The 22,840-nt window shown below is 56.5% G+C and overlaps 8 protein-coding genes across 8 annotated transcripts; 3 read left to right on the top strand and 5 right to left on the bottom strand.

Moving 5' to 3' along the window:
- Positions 1-104: 104 nt before the first annotated feature.
- On the bottom strand, positions 105-897 carry PG985_003007 (uncharacterized protein; the record flags this gene model as incomplete). The annotated part of the gene is made up of 2 exons (XM_066822776.1): positions 105-581; positions 655-897. The coding sequence occupies 2 exons, from the start codon at positions 895-897 to the stop codon at positions 105-107; spliced, it is 720 nt and encodes a 239-aa protein (XP_066690208.1).
- A 1,831-nt stretch (positions 898-2,728) lies between these two features.
- PG985_003008 (uncharacterized protein) lies at positions 2,729-5,524 on the top strand (the record flags this gene model as incomplete). Its single annotated transcript, XM_066822777.1, has 3 exons — positions 2,729-2,736; positions 2,799-3,702; positions 3,770-5,524. 3 exons carry the CDS (start codon positions 2,729-2,731, stop codon positions 5,522-5,524), a joined length of 2,667 nt encoding a protein of 888 aa, XP_066690209.1.
- Positions 5,525-7,895: 2,371 nt separating this feature from the next.
- PG985_003009 (uncharacterized protein) lies at positions 7,896-9,361 on the top strand (the record flags this gene model as incomplete). Its single annotated transcript, XM_066822778.1, is given in 2 exon segments — positions 7,896-8,694; positions 8,709-9,361. The coding sequence occupies 2 exon segments, from the start codon at positions 7,896-7,898 to the stop codon at positions 9,359-9,361; spliced, it is 1,452 nt and encodes a 483-aa protein (XP_066690210.1).
- A 2,571-nt stretch (positions 9,362-11,932) lies between these two features.
- PG985_003010 (uncharacterized protein) lies at positions 11,933-13,673 on the bottom strand (the record flags this gene model as incomplete). Its single annotated transcript, XM_066822779.1, is given in 2 exon segments — positions 11,933-11,980; positions 12,000-13,673. 2 exon segments carry the CDS (start codon positions 13,671-13,673, stop codon positions 11,933-11,935), a joined length of 1,722 nt encoding a protein of 573 aa, XP_066690211.1.
- A 52-nt stretch (positions 13,674-13,725) lies between these two features.
- On the bottom strand, positions 13,726-15,503 carry PG985_003011 (uncharacterized protein; the record flags this gene model as incomplete). The annotated part of the gene is made up of 2 exons (XM_066822780.1): positions 13,726-15,010; positions 15,367-15,503. The coding sequence occupies 2 exons, from the start codon at positions 15,501-15,503 to the stop codon at positions 13,726-13,728; spliced, it is 1,422 nt and encodes a 473-aa protein (XP_066690212.1).
- Positions 15,504-16,385: 882 nt separating this feature from the next.
- PG985_003012 (uncharacterized protein) lies at positions 16,386-17,579 on the bottom strand (the record flags this gene model as incomplete). The annotated part of the gene is made up of 1 exon (XM_066822781.1): positions 16,386-17,579. The coding sequence occupies one exon, from the start codon at positions 17,577-17,579 to the stop codon at positions 16,386-16,388; it is 1,194 nt and encodes a 397-aa protein (XP_066690213.1).
- A 632-nt stretch (positions 17,580-18,211) lies between these two features.
- PG985_003013 (ubiquitin carboxyl-terminal hydrolase 14) lies at positions 18,212-20,784 on the bottom strand (the record flags this gene model as incomplete). Its single annotated transcript, XM_066822782.1, has 4 exons — positions 18,212-18,362; positions 18,415-20,519; positions 20,628-20,695; positions 20,757-20,784. The coding sequence occupies 4 exons, from the start codon at positions 20,782-20,784 to the stop codon at positions 18,212-18,214; spliced, it is 2,352 nt and encodes a 783-aa protein (XP_066690214.1).
- Positions 20,785-22,110: 1,326 nt separating this feature from the next.
- On the top strand, positions 22,111-22,752 carry PG985_003014 (uncharacterized protein; the record flags this gene model as incomplete). The annotated part of the gene is made up of 2 exons (XM_066822783.1): positions 22,111-22,537; positions 22,613-22,752. The coding sequence occupies 2 exons, from the start codon at positions 22,111-22,113 to the stop codon at positions 22,750-22,752; spliced, it is 567 nt and encodes a 188-aa protein (XP_066690215.1).
- Between the last annotated feature and the right edge of the window lie 88 nt (positions 22,753-22,840).

Here is a 22,840-nt window from a genome sequence, read left to right on the forward strand (position 1 = left end):
GTAGGATTACCTCCAGCTTGTTATGTAGAAGGGTTATGCTTAGGATATCTAAGACTCGTAGGGGCGTTCAGGCGTGGCCTTGGGACATCCCCAGTTGGGCTACCTCAGCCGATGAGCGGGGTTGTCTGAGCAGACAGGTCCTGTTCAGTATCCTCGACTGAACCCCGTGGGGGCTTTGGGCCCTTGTGCTCCCAAGTCTTCCAGGTCCCATAATTCCACATGCCAATGGCAAAATCCTCGATCCCATACCCCTTTTGCCACGCGGGCTCCGCCTCGTCCCTTCTCTTCCGCCCGTCGGCGATCCGCCAGAACAGATTCCCATCGTAGCAAGCCCAGAGGTCTTCCCGCCACACGCGCCCGTCCTCCTGCAGCAGCAGCCACGTGGTCCCCCACTCCATGAAGCTGAACGCCCAGCCCGCGACGTCGGCCGCGCACCGGTTCCGGCCGATCATGCGCCAGAGCTCCCCTGCGCTCAGGCCGCCCGTTTGATCGATATCGTAGCGCGCGAACATCTCGGCCAGCATGTTCTCGCGCAGCCCGCCGTCCACGTCGTAGACGCCCGTGTCGCTGCCGTGCTTGGCCTTGTGGATGCTCGAGACGTGGATGCGGAACCGCCAGTCGGGGACGACCGAGTGCGCGAGGCGCGTCGGGTACGAGAAGAAGAGGGGGGATCAGCAGCGAGCCGAGGGAGAAGAGGACCGAGAACCCGAGGGCGCGGAAGCCGGCGTAGACGTCCAGCGGGTGGATGATTCCGTCGCGGTCCTGGTCCCAGAAGGCGATGTGGCGTTGGAGCGGCGTCATGGGCTCTTGGTCGGTGGGCGTCGGGTTGGCGAAGTGGACTTGCTTCGGGGCGCGGCTGCTGGAGGACCGGCTCCTCGGGGTTTGCTCGGTCGCCATTCTGCGATCACGGTTGTACTCGCTCAGAGGGGACAGCGAGGTAATACTAGGTAAGTAGTCTTGAGATTATGTATGTGTTCTGGGAGTTGCTCAATCAAGGAGGGAAAACGGCGTATGGTATTACAGTTCTCGAATCGACATGTCAATATGGCGTCATGGCTGGCTGGGCATGAACCCCGGTGCATGCCATCGGGGCTTCCCAATATGATGCATTTGGGGCGCGCTCATAGCATTGCATTGGAAACCGGCCCTTCCAGTTGTTGGAAGATTGTTGCCTGCAATTGGAAATGCGAAGGCAAGCGAAATCAGTATTAGGATAGAGTTAGGGATGGTTGTTCGAACGAGACAGCGACGGCTCAATCTGACGTCATTACCACTTGGGCGGCAGCCGTAAATGTTGCATGGGTACACGGTTGGTGGTTTGCGGATTGTTCAAAAGGGGGTACCTTATGGACACGCTCGACTCAGCTCAATCGAGATAACGTATTCTCAAGCCACTCATCAATATTCCTGCATGCTGGCGCGCAAGTGGCATTGATGGCGAGCCTGACACCGAAGCCATCTGACTTGTCACCTCTCTTTTGCTTCCAGGTACCCATTGACTGCGTGGACGGTGCAGTTGCTAGTGACCTGCAAGACGAGCCTAGAAACTTAGCTGCAAGCCTCAGCGAACACCATCCCCGCGGCCAATTTCAGGACAATGCAACCACTGCATACATTTCACCTCTCAACGCATAAGACTGACGACGATCTGTATCAAATGTTGATGTCATTGAGTGCATCGTTATGATCATGGTACTTTCCGGTTTACTGCCGTACACGAGGCGATGCAACGTTGTTATGGGCGGTGCTACCCAACCTGTCGGTACTCAATCGGGCTGTTTTGGCTGCAGCACTGCACCCCGTGGACGCGCACATTCAAGGGCATTGATGCTCTTCAGCCTACGAACAGAACAGCCGCAACTCAAGTGCACGTATTGGACAGTCCGGTCGCGGCTTTGGTTGCGTATGTGTCAGGAACAACATTCTAGGTGCCACAGAGGATGATGACTGGATGGATCGACAGCCTGGGTTAACAGGTGTGCTTCCAGCGTTCAGCCTCAACCACCAAGACCTTTTCCTTCTCGGTCAAGCCCCATACCCTTGCATTCTAAGATCACTGCACCACGAGCATCGATGACTCTGCAAAAGCCCCGATTCCAACATGCCCGTCGTCTCAACTCGGATCGGGCTGAATAGGGGTCCCGGCTGTCGGCTGCAGTCACCATCTCAAGCCGTCGCGTGGTCGGGCACATTGACGCAGAAAAAGCAACGGGGATTCAGGTGAACCATTGTTGCTTGTGCATCTCGCTTCCACGAACTGAACCATGCCGGGCAGGGTTTCTCATGCAAGGGCCGCTTGTTTCCAAATTGACAGGTCGACTGCCGGGACGAATCACGACCCCCCTTTAGCTGAAAAACCGTTGATCATTGCGCCGCAAAGTCCGTTGACAGCAAGCAAACACCTGGCGTCCACATGGTGGCATTCCGACTGCTCAGAAGAGGGCCTGTGTTGTTGCATCCTTTCAATACCACCAACGCGGATCTATTGAAAATGCACGAGGCAATGGCATTTGAGACTCGGCGTTACCTGCGATTGACCTCGTGATGTTGGGCGGCGTGAGCTTTTTACTTAAGATGCCTTCCCGCCTTGGTCTCTGGAGATGGTTTCTTTTGTCGCCTCTTGCCACGTTTTGACATAGTGCTTACTCGAGTCCCCAGCGAGCCGCCTTGTGTTGTAACAGACATGGAGCGAAGTCTACCTCCCCTTTCCCAACGACCCCAATCGCCCATGCTAAGGTACATTTGCGTCTCGCCCCTAATCCCAGAGAATGAAGCTAACCTTGCGGCTTGTCCTCCAGTCAAAATGGCTTCAGCACAGACGAACAAGACTTTGCTGTGAAGCCTCTGCCGCCTCGGCCAACTCAAACGATTGATTCCGATGTCGCCAATGGGACGTCGGAGGGTCTACCCGAGCTGCAAGTAGCAGGTGGCGAGCCCGAGGGTCTCGATCCAGTGGACAACGAAGAGTTGGACCCGGGAAGTTTTGATCTGGTGGCTCCAGCCTATGAAGAGAATGGGCAACGATGCAAATACGAGCTGGAGACGCGATCCGACCTGCTCTTCTCCCGCCGTCATCTGCAAGCCATCTTTGATGACCCGACACAGCTGCGGCGCTTCTCCAGCTTCTTGTACGAACACCGGCCGGCGTCGATCGCGTTGTTGAAGTACTATCTAGGACTTCTCAAAGCGTTGCGCGCCATCGCGTACAGCAATTCTGTGACGCAGAAGTTGCACCCTCCACCGGATACCGATGTCACTCAAGACAATGGAGAGGCCCTGGGACTTCCTGGCACCTACAATCAGGAGCTACAGATGCAAGCGGACCTGGCCTTCGACCACTTGACGCGTGAAGACCTTCCTATGTACATCACGCATGTCTGGATCAAGACTGTGTCGGTGTCGGTTAAACATCGCATCATGGGGACGCTTCCACACGTTTCAGAGGGGCTTGCGGAAGTATTCTGTCTGACTGACCCCTCGCGACCGGACAATCCAATTGTCTTCACGTCAGATGAGTTCCACCGGACTACCCAGTACGGCGTGGACTATGTCATTGGGCGCAACTGCCGGTTTCTTCAGGGCCCCAACACGAACCCGTTCAGCATTGACCGAATACGGGAGAAGCTGACCGCCGGGATGGAACATTACGAGACCTTTCTGAACTACCGCCGTGATGGATCGCCGTTCATGAACCTGGTCATGGTATGTTATATCATCCGCTCTGAGCACGTACTACCTCTCACAACCAACACTGACAACCGGGATGTAGCTTGCCCCTCTTTATGACAGCCGCGGCGTGATACGGTATTTCATTGGAGCCCAAGTTGATGTGTCCGGTCTTGCTAAACAGTCTTACGATCTCGATGCTCTCAAGCGTCTGATAGACGATGAGACCCGACGTGAGGACCCTGGCTATGAGTCTGATCCAAAGAACGAGTTCACCCAGCTTGCGGAGATATTCGATTCCCGGGAACTGGAGACTGTTCGCCAACGAGGCGGAGACATGCACCGCGGCAGAGCACGAAATGAAACGCAGCCCCAGCGAGAAGGAAACGCGACAAGAGCAAGCAGAGAGACACGGTCGAATAGCGAAGCAGGCCATCACGCGGGAAACTGGGTCAAGCCGAGGGTGGTGCTGAGAGACTCCGAGTCGCCAACCGAGGAAAATGCTCCTTCAAACGGCCACAATCCAGCCCAGCCGTCCACCGCCGCTTCCCTAGCTGTCAAGCACAACGGCCGCCTCACCGGCGTCTACGAGCACTACTTACTGGTGCGGCCGTACCCGTCCCTCCGCATCCTGTTTACCAGCCCTTCCATGCGTGTCCCGGGGATTCTACAGTCGCCGTTGGTGGATAGGATCGGTGGCTCGGCGCGCATGCGGGACGACTTCGTCCAGGCTTTGGCTCAGGGACAAGGCGTCACGGCCAAGGTGAAGTGGCTTAACATCAGCCACGGACAGGAAGACAATTCGAAAGCTAAAGGACAGCGCAGAAGGCAGCAAGTGGCTAACAATCAACATCATCACCCCTTGGAAGCCCATTTGGACTTTGATGATGACGCCGATGAGGTAGAGGTCGAGTCCACTGGCCGATCACGCTGGCTCCACTGCACACCCTTGTTGGGCGCAAACGGCAAAGTCGGCGTCTGGATGATTATCCTCGTCGACGACGACTCGGAGATGAGCTTGCGTGGAGGCGGGACCAATGTCGCGTCTGCGCAGCAACAACAGCACCTCCCCTCACGCCCCGAGACCGCCATGTCTTCCCACTTGCGGACCCACGTAGCACCCAGCGCGGCAGCTCGCGGTCGCGCCAACGGCGACGAGGATCGCAGCAGAGCCGAGCCCAAGCAGCAACGGCAGCAGCAGCCGCAAACACAGCAGGTCCGGCCCCGCAAGTCCTCCGAGACCCTGAGCTCCCCCATCCTGTCGCAGTTCCCGGAGCCGAGCAAGAATGGGTCGGCCACCAGTCTGATACATGACCAGTACTCTGTGAGCGGTGGCCACCGTGCCCCGCGTCCCCTGGCTCCTCTACGTCAGCAGGGTCCGCCGCCACAGCAACAGCAACAGCAGCAGCAGCAGCAGAGGTTTCAGAAACCGATGTTGCCCGCGCCCACCGCTACCACCACCACTGGCCTCCCGGCCAACTTCTTCAGTCTCACGGCGCTGTCACGGTCGTCGCGGAACAAGCTCAAGCACGTGGGCCGGGGAAGCACCATCGGGGCGTTCGCGGCGCAGAGGAACCAGCGCCAAGGCGACCAAGTTGCCGCGACCAACGGAAATCTTTTCACCGGACGGAGTCCCTCGGTCGAGCCACGTGAAGCTGTCGCTACTACGGATGATACCAATCATACGAGACACTGGCCGTTATCTCCCAGCGGGCAGACTCAGTCCGGATCACGGTATGTGTACATACCGCCGGCGATTGAGGAGAAGTCAGACCGAGGGTCCAGACTTGGGGATAGCCTGGACACGGCGTCGATGCAGAGTCTGGGGTCGAGCTATACTGTTCGTATCGAGGACTAGGACTGAGATTTGAGACCAGCAGCGGGATGCTACACTGTGGCCGGGTGGCAAGTAATGCGTAATATATAATCAAGTCACGAATCAACGTGGACAGTACGAGCTACACGGAATAATCAAACTTGAGACATTCCGCTCCGGGCTTCCGGGTTCATGCCGGTCCGGTCTGTACCTTATGATAAGAGATTGTAGCCGCTACCCGAGGTTCAAGGGCTCCGCCACTCTCCCGATAAGGCTGGGGACGGGAAGAGCTGACTTATTTGGTCATAGTACTGGGGTAGGCGCCGTACTACATGCACGGAATGGGCTTTAGCCTTCCATTTCCAGTTATGTTGCATGCAGGCAGGTATTTTCAAGCATTCCGAATCCGGTGAGGCTTAGTGTGGAGTCTTGCGGGGAGCCAGCACAAGCACGAAGCCAATACCAAGACTGACAAGCCGACAGTTCGGGACCACAGGAAACAAAACAGCGTATGCTGCGCCGTACTGCGCCGTAGCTACGTCACCGTTGTTTGCCAGAGGCCAATCGCCATATTAAAACTCGGGAGGGACCGGCTTGCGCTTGCACCACTCAGCTCAACGCCCTGTTGACGTCCCCTCCTTCCAATCGGATAAATATAGAGCCCTTGAGCTATATTATCAGAAACAATCCATGAAAAGGGTTAAATTTCCTCTCATGTAAAAAGTAACGTAGAGTACTTTTTAAATCTTTTCCCCCCTTTCGGATATTATATTAGCTTATTTTCCTATTAAATTAGAATGGGGGCCGTTAAAGGTGAGGATAGCGGGAAGGCCGGGGGGACGGCGGGTCCTCACAAGGTGTTCGGCTTATATAGGCAGCAATTCTACATATTACAAAAGAAATATCCCAACGGTTTCTGTTTGCATGACTATCCTCAACTCTCCTTGAATTTGACACGAAGAAGCACTGGCTGTTGAAACTCTGCTGCTTCAAGATGGTTCCGGCAGTATACCAATCGATTTACACCACCCCTGACCCCAAACCGCCAGATTTTGGATACACAGTTTGGTCATGTATTGACACGACTCGGGTCAAGTTGGGCTTCGGGCCATGCAAAACAGTGGCTCGATACAAACTCAGCTAGTGGCAGCATACGGAGGTAAGTAGCGTGGGGAGCAATGACCAATGCCTTGAAGCTGGTACCGACAGGCCCGAAACAAGCCCGCAACTCCCCGCAAGACGGCTTTCTCCAGGTAAGGCGGAGTCGGCTGACAAATATACTGCTTCCTCCGTCCACCGACCACAACATGAGACCAAACAAGCGCTTACTAAGCTTGCCCAGCAGCCACCCGGTTTGGAGGTCATGTTTGAGAAATATCCCCTTCCATAGAAGTTGAACTGAGAGCTAAGCAGCAATCTGACCACCCCCTAATGTAGACATTTCCGTTTGAGGAATCATGCAAACCTCACAAGGCTCGTTCGTGCAACAGTCAGTCAATGGTGAGCGTGCTAGTCGGGCGAATTTTATCGTACTTTCAATGGTCTACATCCCAAATGTCCAATCCATGGGGCTGAAAGAGTCACACACTTGTTTCGTTCATGACACGATGGCTCCTCCATTTATCAGCCTCATGATGTCTCTTTCGTAAGCCAACCTACCTCCCGGTCACCGACAGACGTGGCGCCGTGAGTAACCGTGTAAGTCATAAGTCAAGTCCACATCGAACTTCCTGCTAGTGGCACACTTGGAATATCGTGACCACTGTTCCCTGGTGCAGCACGGTATGTCAGATCATGAGAAGTGCCAGTCTGTTCCTACTTTACCATTTTCGATGATAACAGAATACTTATACTGCCGGTTTCGGCCATCAAATCATGACTTCTTCATGGCATAAGGCAGGAGTTGACGATCCCAGCATTTAGTCATGTAAACCAGGGAGAATCTATCATCGTTATGGATGGATATAAATTGGTCTGGTCGTTGTGACGAGAGCAAGTAGAAATTTCGATGTTATCATCTGGATTCAGTCGTGTTCCAATCAGAATCAGCTGGCAAATCATATCCTTGGCTTGACCAAAGGAGATTTTTTGTCACATCCACAATATGCAAAACATGTGTTACATACTGCTCAGTACACTCGTTGTGCTGAGCCTCTCCCCTTTCTGCCAGGCTCTGAACTTTTGCCCAGGGGCACCACCCTCTGGCAATTGCAGCACGACCCATCTTGAAGATGTGCTAGGGCCATACAACGCAACAATCGAACGAATCAATCGAACCAACGAGACGTTTTCATGTTATGGTGAAGACGTCGCCGACAATGTATTCTACGGGCTGTGTCGGGCTACATTACTCGACTTCAATATAGCATCGCCTGAATGCGACTACGCCTTGTCCCTGCCGCCATCATGCGCCATGATTGTGAAGATGGACACATACCGGTTCGGCCTCATACTGCCGGAAACTGGGACCTGGAAGAACTCGCTCATGGCGACTGGCGGCTTCAGCTTCGCTGGTGGGATCAACTGGCGCGAGATGTGGCCCGGGGCATTGTATTACGGAATGGCAGTCATGTCCACCGATCAAGGCCACAAAGGTGGCATGACGGACCAGAGATGGGCGAAAGACAATCCTCGGGCCCGCAAAGACTGGGGGTACCGCGCGCTGAATGGGTCGGTTCCGGTCGCAAAGGACATCATCCAGCAATACTACGGGAAACCTCCAGACCATTCGTACTTTGCAGGCTGTTCCACCTCCGGCCGGCAAGGACTCAGGCAACTCCAGGTAGACCCGGCATCATTCGACGGTCTGCTGATTGGCGCCCCGGCTTGGGATCAGGAGCATATGATGCCCTGGGTGGCAAAGCTGGCAGACGTTGATCCACCAGACACTCCGGGCACTGTACCCAAGACTCCAACCCAGTATCCTTTCATCGTCAACGGGGTCCGAAACGGATGTGATGCGAAAGACGGTGTGGCGGATGGGGTGATCATGGATCCCGCGGCGTGCAACATCACGGAGATCGCTATGTCCCTGAGCTGCGAAAACAATGCCTCTATGGACTGTTTGACCCAGGCCCAAGTCTCCACGCTCATCGCCTTGCATCAAAACTTAACAATCGAGATTGATGGGGTGACTCAAAGTGTCTTTCCGGGTCCCGAACTAGGCGCAGAGGCCAACTTGCTGGGCACGTATGTGACTCCTACGGGGGAGAGTATGCACCGGCAGCCAAGCCATACGGGTTCGACTGGCAGTGGCCAATCAACTTCCTCAGTAATTACGAGGTTGGATATAACTACACCGACCAAATCGTCAAAGACGCCGTCGACGAAAGACCTGGGAAGGCGTCGCCGCAAGCCAGTGCCACGAATTGGACCGCATTCAATGATCGAGGAGGCAAGGTGATGATGTACCATGGGCTGGCCGACGGTATCGTCCCGACCAAGAGCAGCTTACAGTATTACCAAGAAGTCGGAAATGCCACAACAGAGCGCGACGACTTCATGCTCTATTACCAGGTCCCCGGGATGGCGCACTGTTTCCTGTCGGATAGCTACCCTGTAGGCTCTTTCCCTCAGTACAGAGCCCCTTGGTTCTTCTCGGGCGCTACGCAGGGGACTGCAGCCTTTGGCAGCCGTCCGATTTCGGGTCTGAACTGGGTGAACAACGCGAGCAGCGACATGTTCGCCGCTCTGATCCAGTGGGTCGAGACCAACGACCAGGACCAGAAGCCTCACGCCATCATAGCCACGACATTCAACGCCACGGACCGCTACAACTCGTCGTTTGCTCAGCGTCCCATTTGCCCCTTTCCCCAGACTGCGCATTTCAATGAGAGCGAAATCAACCCTAATGCAACGACCAGCTGGATGTGTCGATGATCACGAGGCGCAAAAACCTACACTCTAAAGATCAAAAGGAACCTCTGCTGGTCATACCACTTTACTTGTTTTGTCAAGCACTTTGGAATCAGAGTGGTGGGATATCAATTCTGCAGGATCAAGAGCCAACCACTTTTCTTCCTATGGCGGTCTCAGGCCGATACAGTAGCAAACATTCACGAATCCGTCTTTTTCGACACTTCCTTTCAATTATGAATCAGCTAGCTATGGGATATTCGCTTCTAGCATCACTGTATCATGATCAATTGCATGTACACAAGTCCGTATCAAAAAATTCATGCCTGGTCTCTCAAGTCGGAGGAAACGACTAAACCGACTACACGTACCCACGCCTTATGGGGGCGATAAGGACTTCTGTGTTGTATTAACGATTCAATTACAAGCTTCGCATCTCGCCAAATCCATCTCAGTTTCCTACGGGATTCCCATGTTGGCATATTATAGTGGTAGAGTTCCATTTGAGTAGGTTGATATTGCTGCATGTTGGCCTAGACCCGACATGCGACATGCCACGCGCATCTCCCGCAATTCTGCCGTTGTACGGATACGTCTTAGCCTCCCACCGGTGTGGATCCAATATCGGTCATACCGGTCATCCCGGGTGTGGCGGCATGTGAGCTAGTCGGCCGCACTCGATAGAAACAGAGGGATTGGTTACAAACCATCCTCCCGCGGCTTCACAAACTCGGCATATGGAATTGATTGAAAATGGAAGTGCCGATGCTGTGCATCAACTCGACGTGGCTGTAGTCCAAGCGGTGGCTTGTGAAATGCATCTACATTGTTGGCATATGCGGCGCATCTATGGTGGCAGTGCAGACACCAGCAGGAGGAGGATGGGTGACGAATCCGGATTATGCCGGACTTGAGTGCCGACTGATTTGTCGTATTGATTCTTTCATTTACGGATTGGACGAGCAGGTTCATCTGGTTAGCCGTCTTCAGCCCCAGGTCGCTGATGCTCAGAAATGCAACATCGAACGATTCTGTCCAGCCGCACCAAGCAGCATAATCTTGCAAACACCGTCAGGCTATGCCCCTTCCAGCCGGCACTTTTGAGTCAGGAAGGTGGTTTGGAATGTCTACCGTGAGTCTAGAGTCGACTCGTCGAGACCGGCCTGAACTAATAAAGTAGCCTGCGTAGCTACTATATGAGCCAAGTGGAGCCGGCGACGCTCCTGATCCCCACCCCGGAGAGATTGCACTCACGATTGAGGACGACGACTGTCGAGTGGCCAGTGGTTTCGAAACAGTCGATTTAAGCTCAGCCCTCTTACCAAAAGGAACTTGCCCAATCAAGCTGTAACAAGAGCTGGTGATTGGTCGCGGATGTTTTGCTTTTGCTTCTAGCTTGGCTGCCTCTCGACTCCACACCAAGCATTCGACTCCCCGACTCCCAATGAGCCAAGCTCAATCAGGTCAGCTCGGCTGTCTGTGCCTCAGGGGCAGCTCTCAGCACTCTATCCCAACTGCGACTAGCCACCTGCAAAACCAACTAGCGGGCGTCGCACCTCATGCAAACGTCCGCCGGGAGAGCGGAGGCAATCAATCTATTTTGTCTGGCCCTCCCCTCCGCCCACAGCTGTCAAGATGGCACCAGGGGTTTGGCACTACCATTAGGGCGGTGGTCGAATCTGCTGTCACCTGCGACCTGCGACGCGGCAAGAGGATCCCGCAGACAAACCAAACCCGCGCTGGCGTAGGTGAGTGAGCGGTGGCCTATCCATGCCCATGTTGGCGACCCCAGGTCCCCTGCTCCCTGGATCGTATGGTACGGTACGGGGGCCCTGATCCCGGGAAGCACGTCAAGCCTAATCGTGTGGGCCCCTCCCAAGAAGTGGGCAGTCAGCACTGGCGGAGAACACACAATGCAGTGCCACGGCGGCGGGAGATCTTCACAGATCGATATGCAGCAGGGGCCCCCCGGAGGCATGAACAAGAACGCGTTAGCCTTGTGTATCTATCACCTGCACCATGGAGCCTCCGCTAGTGTTTCGGGAATATCGAGAGAGAGGCGATAGTGCTCTGGACACGAGGAAAGCAACAAACCTCCTTTCCAAGCACGCGCCGGCAATTCCAGCGGCGCGCCAGCTCGGACTCCCTGCGCATCCCGACAGCGCCTGGAGGGCCCGAGTTGAACGAGACCGTCAAGAGGTATAAGAGATGGTGTGTTTCGAACCTCTTGTCAAGAAAGAAAGAAACCATCTCCAACTAACTAACTATTCCAACACACCTTCTTTTCCCTCTCCCCCTCCTCTCTCACTCTCTCTCTTACTATTCAGTATTCAGACATTCGCTTCCTTGCTGAATTACACACTATCGTTCATTCTTTCTTCACGATCGAGACATACACACACACACACACACACATTCACAAGCTCACTCATTCGTTTTATTATATCACCTAATCTGACCGAGTCAGCTACGTTCTTCACGACAGTTGCTCCACACCTAAACGAGGCTTCGACTACGACCAACGATAAATACTTCTGTTTTTATTTATTTTACCTTCTTTTTCCACACTCCACACAACAAGATGAAGCCCACTCCTCAGCTCGCCCTCCTCTCGCTCGCTCTCAGCAGCAACGCACACACTCTCTACCAGAAGCGCACATACCCTGACGCCGGTGCCGGCGGCCAGATCGGCGGCGGCGCCAGCGGCAGCATTGGCGGCGGTGTCGGTGGACAAGTCGGCGGTGGTGCCGGCGGTGACGCAAAGGGTGGTGTTGGTGCCGGTGCAGGTGTAGGCGCCGGTGGTGACGTTGGCGGCCACATTGGAGGCGGTGCCAACGGTCAAATTGGAGGCGGTGCCAACGGCCAAATTGGAGGCGGTGCCAACGGCCAGATTGGTGGCGGCCTTGGTGCCGGTCTCGGTGGCGGCCTCGGCGGACAGGTTGGCGGTGGCGCCGGTGTCGGTGCTGGCGGCAACGTTGGTGGCCACCTCGGCGGACAAATTGGCGGCGGTGCTGATGTCGGTGCTGGCGGCAAGGTTGGCGGCGGCGCCGGAGTCGGTGCTGGTGGCGACGTCAAGGGCGGTGCTGGCGCTGGTGTAGGCGCTGGTGCCGGCGGCGACGCTGGTGCTCACCTTGGAGGTGGCATCGGCGGCCAGATCGGAGGTGGTGCCGGCGGCAACGTTGGTGGCGCCATCGGTGGCGGCGCTGGCGGTGATGTCAAGGGCGGAGTTGGCGCCGGTGTTGGTGCTGGCGGTGATGCTAAGGGCGGAGCTGGCGCTGGTGTCGGTGCTGGTGTTGGTGCTGGCGGTGATGCCGGTGCCCATCTGGGAGGCGGCGCCAACGGACAAATCGCCGGTGGCCTCGGTGGCCACATCGGCGGCGGCGCTGGTGGTGATGTCAAGGGCGGAGCCGGTGCTGGTGCTGGTATCGGCGGCAACCTCGGCGGTGGCCTGGGAGCTGGTCTGGGCGGTAGCCTCGGTGGCGCCGCCGGCGTCGTCGCTGGCCTCATCGGCAGCCTCGACGGCAAGGCCAAGGGCTGCGCCGGTGCCGTCGGCGGCCTCAAGGCCGGCGCCAGCGCCGATCTCCAGGCCTCGCTGTCCGCCTTTGCCGACTTCGTCGCCGAGCTCAAGAAGGCGTCGGCCTCGGTCCAGGGCGCCGGCCAGCTCAACCTCATGGACATCATCAGCCTGCAGGTGCACATGGCCCCCTTCCAGCTCACCTGCGGCGGGCTCATTACCGGCCTCCTGGGCAAGAAGGACATCATTGCCGGCCTCGGCGGCTGCGACCTCATGGTCGACGTCCTGACCGGGCTCCACGCCCAGGCCGACGCTTTCTTCAAGGCCATTGGCGGCATCTCGGGCGACCTCCACGTCGGCATTGGCTCGCACTCGGCTGATGTCAACCTCGATGCCTTCGGTAAGCTGCTCGGCGGCATCAGCGCCAGCTTCAACTCGGGCCTCGGCGCTTTCGTCAACGGGTCTTGCAAGAACGCTCCTGGCATCACTGTGACTGCTACTGTCCCTGCCGGCATCTCGGCTACTGATGCTGTCAGCGCCGGTCCTTCCGCTACTGGCGGTGCTGGTGCTGGTGCTGGTGGCAATGTCGGTGGTGGCGCTGGTGGCAACGTTGGCGGTGGTGCTGGTGCTGGCGGTAATGTTGGTGGAGGCATTGGCGGCGGCGCTCACGGTGGCATTGGCGGTGGTGCTGGTGGCGACATCGGCGGAGGCGCTCACGGTGGCATCGGTGGCGGCGCTGGCGGTGATATCGGTGGAGGTGCTCACGGTGGTATCGGTGGTGGTGCCGGCGGCAACATTGGCGGCGGTGCTGGAGGTAGGCATCTCTTGGTCCCCCTTTTCTCCTCTTTGCAGCAATCGACTAACAAAAGTCTATCTAGGTGACATCGGTGGCGGTGCCAATGGCGGCGCCCACGGTGGTATTGGTGGCGGCGCTGGCGGCGAGATCGGTGGTGGTGCCCACGGTGGTATTGGCGGCGGTGCCGGCGGTGACATCGGCGGTGGTGCTCACGGCGGCATCGGCGGTGGTGCTGGTGGCAACATTGGTGGAGGTGCCGGTGGTAACATTGGTGGAGGTGCTGGAGGCGAGATTGACGGCGGCGCAAACGGCGGTGTTGGCGGCGGTGCTGGTGGCTCTACCGGTCCCACCACCGCCCCCCCTCCTGGCAACAAGGGCCCCGCCCCTACCCAGACCACCTCGGCCAACGATGCTATAGGCCGTCCTGGCTCTACTACCGCCCCTGGCGAGACTTACCCTACCGGTGCTCCTCCCCCCAACGGCGGTGCTGATTCCCCTGGTGCTCCCGCTCCTACCGGTGGTGCTCACTCCGGTCCCAACACGTCTACCACCACCGTCCCCGGTGCCCCTGCTCCTACTGGTGGCGCTGGTACCCCCGGCAGCCCTGGCGCTCCTGGCACTCCTGGTGCTCCCGGCTCCCCCGGTTCTCCTGGTGCTGGTGGCTCCACCGGTGGCGGCTCTGGCGGTGACTCTGGTACCCCCGGTAGCCCCGGTTCCCCCGGTACTCCTGGTGCTCCTGGCACCCCCGGTAGCCCTGGAACCCCCGGCTCCCCTGGCGCTCCCGGCGCTGGTGGCTCTACTGGTGGTGGTGCTGGCGGCTCTGTCGGCGGTGGCGGCTCCGGCTCCATTGGCGGCGGTGCTGGATCTCCTGGCTCCCCTGGAGCTCCTGGTACCCCCGGTGCCCCTGGCGCTCCTGGTACTCCTGGCGCCCCTGGCTCCGGTAATGGCGGTGGTAAGGATACTACAACTACTGCTCCTGGTGCCCCTACCCCTACTGGTGGTGCTCCTGGTTCTCCCGGTTCTCCTGGCACACCTGGTACCCCTGGCGCTCCTGGCGCTCCTGGTGCCCCTGGTGCTGGTGCTGGTGCAGGTGGCTCTGGCTCCATTGGTGGAGGAGCCGGTGGCAACGTTGGCGGCGGTGCTGGCGGTAACGTCGGTGGCGGCGCTGGTGGCAGCATTGGTGGCGGTGCCGGATCTCCCGGTTCCCCTGGCACTCCCGGTTCTCCCGGTGCTCCCGGTACCCCCGGTAGCCCTGGTGCTCCTGGTACTCCCGGCGTCCCTGGCGCTCCCGGTGCTGGCGCAGGTGGTTCCGGATCGATCGGCGGAGGCGCTGGCGGCAACGTTGGCGGTGGTGTTGGTGGCTCTGTCGGTGGTGGTGCTGGTGGCTCTGGTTCTATTGGTGGCGGTGCCGGCGGCGCGCCCTACACTGTCACTGCCACCTACTCCAGCTGGACCACTACCTGGACTTCGTCTCCTACTTCTGGCCCCGCTCCTGTCGGCGGTTCCCTCGGTGGTGGTGCCGGCGGTTCTGGTTCCATTGGCGGTGGTGCTGGTGGCTCCGGTTCTATCGGTGGTGGTGCTGGTGGCTCTGGCTCTGGCTCTGGCTCTGGCTCTGGTTCCGGCTCTGGCTCTGGCTCTGGCTCTGGCTCTGGTTCCGGCTCTGGCTGCTCTGGTCCCGGCTGCGGTGCTGGTTCCGGTTCGGGCTCAGGCGCTGCCTACCCTACTATCGGCATGCCTCCCAAGAATGGCACCGCCGGCGCCAGCCCCACGGGCTCGCCCGTCATCTCCGGTGCCTCGTCTTCTCTGTTCAACCCCGCGGCTACTCTCATGGGCGTCATGGCGCTGACCGGCGCCATCTTCGCCGCTGCCTTCTAAGCAGACGAAGACGACAACAACTGTCATACATTCTTATTTCCGATGCAGTCACTGCGGTGTGGCAGTGCTGCATTTAGAAAAAAGAAACGATTCGGATTTTATGATTTCTGGGAAAATCTAGCATTGCAACGGATGTTTTGGGGGCTTACTTGTTTTTCACATTTTTCCTTTTACTTATTTCCTTACTTGTATTTTGGTAACCTGATACCCCTGACTCGGCATTCTGGAACGAGAAAAGAGGGGGGAAGAATGGCTACGAGCGATCGATCATGCGGCCTAGCGCCCTACCTACCTACCACCACAACTACTACTTCTGATGTAGACATCAAAATCAAGAACTTCATTGTTATCATCCAACCAGGCCTGACTCACTGTTTGCACAATCCTCTTAGTTGAGATCTTAGTTCCTCCGGCGTGACTCATCCCTTTGTACTGCCATCTCGCCTTCAGCCAAGGTCCGTCTGGGTTCTTTGTCTACCCGGCCCAGTACGGAAATCTATTTATCTGTAGGGCTGTGTCGCAAAGAATCCCAGCAAGCCACCTTTATTTCGAACCTAGACGGAAAGGGAACGAAAGATGCGAAAATAGATACGCACACCATGTGGGATCGTGGGTAGGGCAGGGATGCTTGCTGATCCTTGGGAGGTACGCTGCTGCCATTTCACGGCAGGAATCACCCATCTCTGCAAGCAACACGGATGAGCAGCTAGTGTTCCCACGAATCATCATTCAACAGTAGGGATCTTGAGGATGATATGTATGGGTATTATTCATTATTACTACGTATTGCACGCTCGCTTCCTGCCCCCTACCACTCTCTCACGCATCAACAGCCAGGCTACCCACATCAGTCAAAGGTAAGCTTAGACTGTCCCCCTGGATGTCCTCGTCACCCTCCTCTCATGACTACCCCTCACGCGCCGCCTATCACCCTGCTCCTCAAACTCAAAGCTCATACGATCACTCTCCTCCACCACCTCATCACCGCGATCCAAGGGGCACACGCCGTCGTCCCCCTGGTACCCGGGCATCGTCGCGTAGGCGCTGTTCATCGTGTACGCCGGGTCGGGCTCAACGGCCGCGTAGTCCGCGACGTCGTCTTCCTCCTGTTGTTGGAGTTGTCGCTGAGCGTAATCGTGGCTAGTGTACGAAGGCAACGCCCGCCGCGCCCTCGACGAGGACGAGACCGGGCGGGAGCCGCCGGCGGAGTGGTAGGCGCTGTCTTCCCACGGCACCTCGGAGCCGTGCTGGTACTGAGGCGGCGGCGTCGAGGTCGAGCGGTAGGACGACGAGTAGCCCGACCCGTAGTGGCGTCGAGGCTGCTGCCCCATAGAAGAAGAAGAAGGGTGAGGAGGACCCGGGTCGGCTGCGGCCGCCGCAGTAGCGTCGCCGGGAGGCTCCTTGTACTTCCGTGCCGCATCGGCCATATAGGTCTGGTATTGGCCCGCGTCCAAGCCCGCGACCGAGATGCTGTCCCAGGGCCCGACCGAGATAGAGGCCCTCGGATCGCTCCTGTAGGCATCGTGCATCTCCTCATCCTCGGGGATCGTCGGCGCCGTCGACGGAGGCACATATTCGCGCTTATAAGGAGGGATGGGATCCGGCTCGGAAGCAGATGCCGAGGAGGAGGGCGGGGCATCGCGAGGCGCAGCAGAAGAAGAGTACGAAGTGTAATAGCGAGGGCGCTGCCTGCTCTCGTGATTGTTACTGCTGCTGCTGATTCTGTGGTGGTGGGGGTAGAGGTGGCCGTCGCTCGAGTGCCGTATGTGTCGAGAAGAAGGATGGTGCGGCCTATGGCTGGCACCGCTTCTGCGTTCGCCACTGCTCGAGGGCGCGTGGCGGGTACTTCTTAGGCGACGAGGGCGCTCTTCATGGCGCTGCTGCTCATCGTGGTGGCCTCCTGGCTCGGCCTCTGGGTCTCCCTCTCCGCCGGCTGACGAGGCCGAGTGACGACGACTCCTCCTGGGGCCAGGCTTGCGCAAGGCTAGCCATGATACAACTGAATAGGCTCTTGGGCCTAGTGAATACCGGTGGGAATGACTTGACCCTCCAGCCATGTCTCATTTCACCAGCGGTCACACAGGTACTTGGTAAAAGGTATTTGTTTTCCGAAAATGTCGGCTCTGGTTCACACGCAAACGAAATGTAGCTGCAGGTCTCTGGAGAACAAAAGGACTCGTTCGTTTGGTCCATTGAGGTCCCTGCGTCAGGTTATATTTATGCATCTCGCTTAGACCTGGGTAGATCCGATTTCCTCTTTGTTGTGCCTCATCTTCGCCATTGTTCAAAAACAGGGAAGGGGCCGCATCAGGGGTAGGGCCATTGTTCGTTCAAGACATACACTGTAAGCTAGGGGCATTCTTTGTCACACCAAAATCATGTTTATAAGCACCTCTGCCCCAGTTTCCACCTCCTTTCACATCTCAACTCTTCAGCTTGCCTTTACTAAGGAGCGCAAAGTAAATGTCATAGAAGTTTCTCAGGTGTGGCTTGACAAGACAATGGCAATACGACGCATTTAAGTCTATTCTGTTCGTCCTGTTTGGTATCTTCAATTGGTTCCTGCACTGTGCATAGGACCGCAGCTAGTCTGTCATCTCTCGTCTCTCATTGATGCAATACGCAGTCGCATCAGTTTTCCATACGTAAATATCAAATGCAAGTGAGCAGGCGCCACGCTAACAGGTATTTACTCCACCGTGGTTCGGTTGAAGAAGTAGACATAAGCCGTCTTCTTCATCTCCTCAGCATCGACGGCCTCAACGACCTTCTCGTCGTTGAACAAGACCCATTTGGGCACCTGAGTGTCGATGATCTTGCGAATGAACGCAACGTAGTGCCTGTATATGTCAAAATGTGTGGAAAAGGATAGAAAGAGCTGGTTCGACTTACCCTGCATGGATACTAGTACCCTTATGGCAGACAATGCTCTGCAACTGGAACTTGGCAGGCAGGTCTGCACTTCCAGGCTCTTGCTTCTCGGCTGGTGCACTGCCTGCCATCTCAGAATCTCCTCCGAAGTCGCCTTGGTCGTCGGGATGACTGAAGATCCATTCTATGGCTCGCTCAACATTGCCACCCGTCTCGCGTAGCGCTTTGCGTGCCTGCGGCGCACTGAAACCCATCGCACAAACCTGCTCCATCTTCTCCGGATCGACATCGGTTCCGGCACCACCACTGCCAGCTGCCGCACCAAGGACAAGCGGGTCATCGATATCCGGGTCCTCCATATGACCAAACAGCCACTCCATGGCAGTGTTCGCGTCGGCATTGCCAGTGGCATGCAGAGCCTTCTCGCAGCGGTTCTTTGGGAAGCCCATGGACATCAGTTGTTCCAAGGCAGCCTCATTTGGCGCAAAGGCTGGAGCTGCAGTCGCCGGCTCGTCAGCTAAAACCTCCTCATCCGGCTGCTGACCAGGGGACAGGTAGGCATCCAGATCGAATGGTTCGTCACCGACAATGACAGGAACATCGACCTTCCGTGGTACCCAGTTCTCTACCGTCATCTTTCTTGCGTTGACAACAAGCGTGGTGGGGAACGTCTTGAACAAAGAGCGTTTGGAGAAGCCTTTGCTACCGCAAGAGGAGCAGGTCAGCTCCACAACCTCGGGTGCTGTCAGTCTTTCGACACACTCCTTGAATGTAACTGGTCTGTACTGTTCCCCCTCTCCTTCAACAGCGGGAAGTTTCTCAAGAGGGACATCGATGAAGATGTTGTCTTGCTCATTGGACTGGTAGCGGACCTTCTTGCAGCCAAGGCACTGGAGGCGTTGCTCCATGACGAAACGGAATGGCTGAGTTGGATCGCTCAGTGGTGCCTCGTGCTTGGAGCGGGTGACGAGCTTGATCAAGTGCTGGAGAAGTTCGAAGGCATCTTGCTGTCTCATGGTAGAGAACTCTTCGTGACCTCGGCCAATGAGATGCTTGAGCATGCTTGGTGATAAGCCTTTCTGGTGGGACTTCTCAGAGGAGAACTCTGACGGTATGACATCGGAGTCAGGCTTTGAGTATCGTCCAGATAGCAAGCCGTCTCCCATCTTGCAGAGCTGCGTCTCCAAATCCTGAGCCGGGTCCTCTACGACCGGCAAATCGGCACCAGGTCTGTTATAACGCGCTTGGAAGGATGGCAGGTCAAACAGGCACTGTAGGATACTGGCTAGGTAGCAGCTGTTGCCCAGGTTCTTCAGACCAGTGAAGCCGGGCCCGAATAACGGTTGAAGCTCTTTACCATCCTCTGTCGTCATAGAGAACTCCCAGCGCAAGTTCTGCTCGATCTGCATTTCGGTCAAGCTCTTCTCCGTCTTGACCCGTTCCGATAGCATAATGCCCCAATGAGCCAGATGAGTAGCCAAGTTTTCGTCAGACCGTTCGTCGTCACACTGGTAGCAGTAGACATCGGCAGTTCCCTCGGGGGAGATGGAGCCAAGCTTCACAGCTACAGCATGCTTGGAATCAGTAGCGTGAGCAAGGCCGTGCGAGTTTCCTCCCACACCACCGAACTGGGCTCGACCGCATCCCAAGTTTCCACATTCCAGGCATAGCCAGAGGTTCTCCTTCAGGTCACACTGGGAACAATGGCCAAGGTCACCGCTCTGGATCTGCTTGCCCTCATGTTGCTGCAAGAGGAGGATATGCTCGCAGGATGTCATTTCCTGCTCCCAGGCCTTGACCTCCTCTTTGCGAGAGAATGTGTTGGCCTTCATGATACCATCGACAACGGAGGCAATCTTGGGGTTGGACAAGTCAATGTCAACATTGCATTCCAGACACTTGGCAGCGGTGTGGTAGTCGTAACGGTCGGCTTCGGTCTCGGCGGCGATGGCCAGCTTGGTCATCTTGGCAGGAGGCTCATCCTTAGTGATCTGCTTCCGAGTTCGACGGATATTAAGAGCCAGAGGGTGGCTTCGGGCGACATTGTGGAGGGGCGAATGCAGCTTTACGCCGGTGCAACCACCGTTGAAGCATTGCATGCAGACGTCAAGGCCGGTAGGATCATCCTTCAACAGCGATAGTTCGTTAGTAAAGTGTCATGATAAACTCGCCGGTACAGCGGGAGGGGGATAGGAAGTTGCAGGCTGGCGTAAAGGTTGTAACATCAAACTTACGATAGAATCGAAGCATTGTGTGCAGTCCTCACGATAAACCGACTGGGCGGGCGTGGGAGGACTGAGAGCTGCGACAACAATTCAGGGTGAGCAGCCGGTCAGAGTGCCAGTATTGGGTGTGGCACTTACAGATGGACTCGACGTGGGGGCACGCCATCTTAAGTCGTCAAGGCGATGTTCAGGCCTGTATGAGTTGGAGGAAAATATGGAAATAGACCCGGCAAGTGGGCGAGAGGGACAGGGCGGATGATCGCAGCTTATTTCCCCAGCTTCCGACGAGCAAATGTGACAAGGTGAGTTGGTCGGTGGAGGGAGAGACTGAGCTTGATGCTTGCTGACCTAGCTACGATTGTATCGTTGGTTGCTTGTGGTTATGTCAGGGAGGGGCAGCTAGGCTTAGCCTGCAGTGTGACGCGCGATGACAAGGCAGGTAAGACCAAGACCAGGCACCAGGAGCAATGCCCCGCGTTTGGCAATTGGGAGGAGCACCCGACAGCTGGCAGGCGACTGCGCGATGAAATGCGTGCAAATCAATTTGTACCTAATCACATTATGTACGGAGTACTGCTCGCAAAGCTACATGTACTGCTCGCAAAGCTACATGTACTGTCATCAATCGCGCAGCAGACATTCAAATATTTTTTCTGCAGGGATCTCGACCTCGTCATAGTTCTAGTTCTAGTTTGGTCATTTCTCTGATACGGATTACTTGTCATCATATTTCAGTCGCGTGCTGAAGATTCATGTTTGTGAAGCTGTTTGCATTGGGGATTGCTCAGCATTGCCAACATTGTCTGTCTCGGCAAATTGACTGACTGTTCGGGCCCGTGTTGTCTGACGTCCAACTGTGCGCCTCCGGTCGGATCTGATAAAACTGCGAAGAGGAGGGAAAAAAGAGTTTCTGATTGATAAGGTGCCTCGCCTGCAGCGACAATGTGTGGGGTACAGTATGAATCTGCGTAAAGTCCGCTTCGCCCGCACCAGGTCATCCGCCCCCAGATTGACATCGGCCGCACTATAAATTCTAAGTTCAGCACAGTGTGGCAAGAGTATCTCCGAGGTTGCATGAAATCATCCATGTTGGTTCAAACCCGCTAAAAACTTGCTCAGCGCTCTCTGATTCGCAGACCAAGGCCACAGACCGAGATCGCCGACAAAGCCCGCGCGCAGTTGGGAACAAGGGATTTGGAGAGTTTGGAAAGTCGGGGTTGGCTAGCTTGGCTCTTGACTTCATAGCGCTTTCGCTGGAAGGCCAAGCTCCGATTTTCTGATTTCATTTCGCCTTCATATTCCGACAACACCAACTGCTCTTTCCCTCCAACGACCACCATCATCCCTCATTGCCATTCTGCATCATCCTCACCTCGAACATCAACGATAGTTCCCTATTGTGATACCAGATTGACCGAGTTCCGCCCTGCGACCCCTGATATAACGCTTTCAAGCCAACAGACCCTCCCCCCACACACATACTCACGCAAAGATGTTCTCCCGGACAGTTGCTACCACGGCTCGCCGAGCCATCGCCTCATCCGCACCGCGCATCGCCACCCGCCAGATCATCAAGCCCGTCGCAAACTCCACTCTTCAACAACGGCGGTCGTACCACGAGAAGGTCCTCGACCACTACAGCCGCCCGCGCAATGTCGGCTCCATGGCTAAGGCCGACGTCGATGTCGGCACCGGCCTCGTCGGAGCTCCCGCCTGTGGCGACGTCATGAAGCTGCAGATTCGCGTTGATCCTGACAACAACACCATCTCCGACGTCAAGTTCAAGACGTTTGGCTGCGGTTCCGCCATCGCCAGCTCCAGCTACCTGACCGAGTTGGTGCGCGGCATGACGTTGGAGGAGGCCGGCAAGATCAAGAACACCGAGATTGCCAAGGAGCTGTGCCTGCCGCCCGTCAAGCGTAAGTTCCAATGACCTCGCTTACATTGTTGCTGATGTTCAATCTAACCCGATTCTAAACTAACTTTCTACACAGTCCACTGCTCTATGCTTGCCGAGGACGCTATCAAGTCTGCCATCTCCAACTACTACACCAAGAACCCCGCAGCACGGAAGACCGACCTTGCCGGCACCGCGATGAAGATGCCGACGGGTGCCGAAGCTGCCACTGCCTGAAGTCGCGAGTGAATCGGAGTGGAGTTGAGGATACATTATGATACCAAAATTTTGAAGATGGAGGAGAAAACTGCTCCATCGTTGGATT

This window comes from Apiospora marii, assembly GCF_038362585.1.
Source record: "Apiospora marii strain CBS 49790 chromosome Unknown utg000002l_segment0_segment0, whole genome shotgun sequence".
Lineage (NCBI taxonomy): Eukaryota > Fungi > Ascomycota > Sordariomycetes > Amphisphaeriales > Apiosporaceae > Apiospora > Apiospora marii.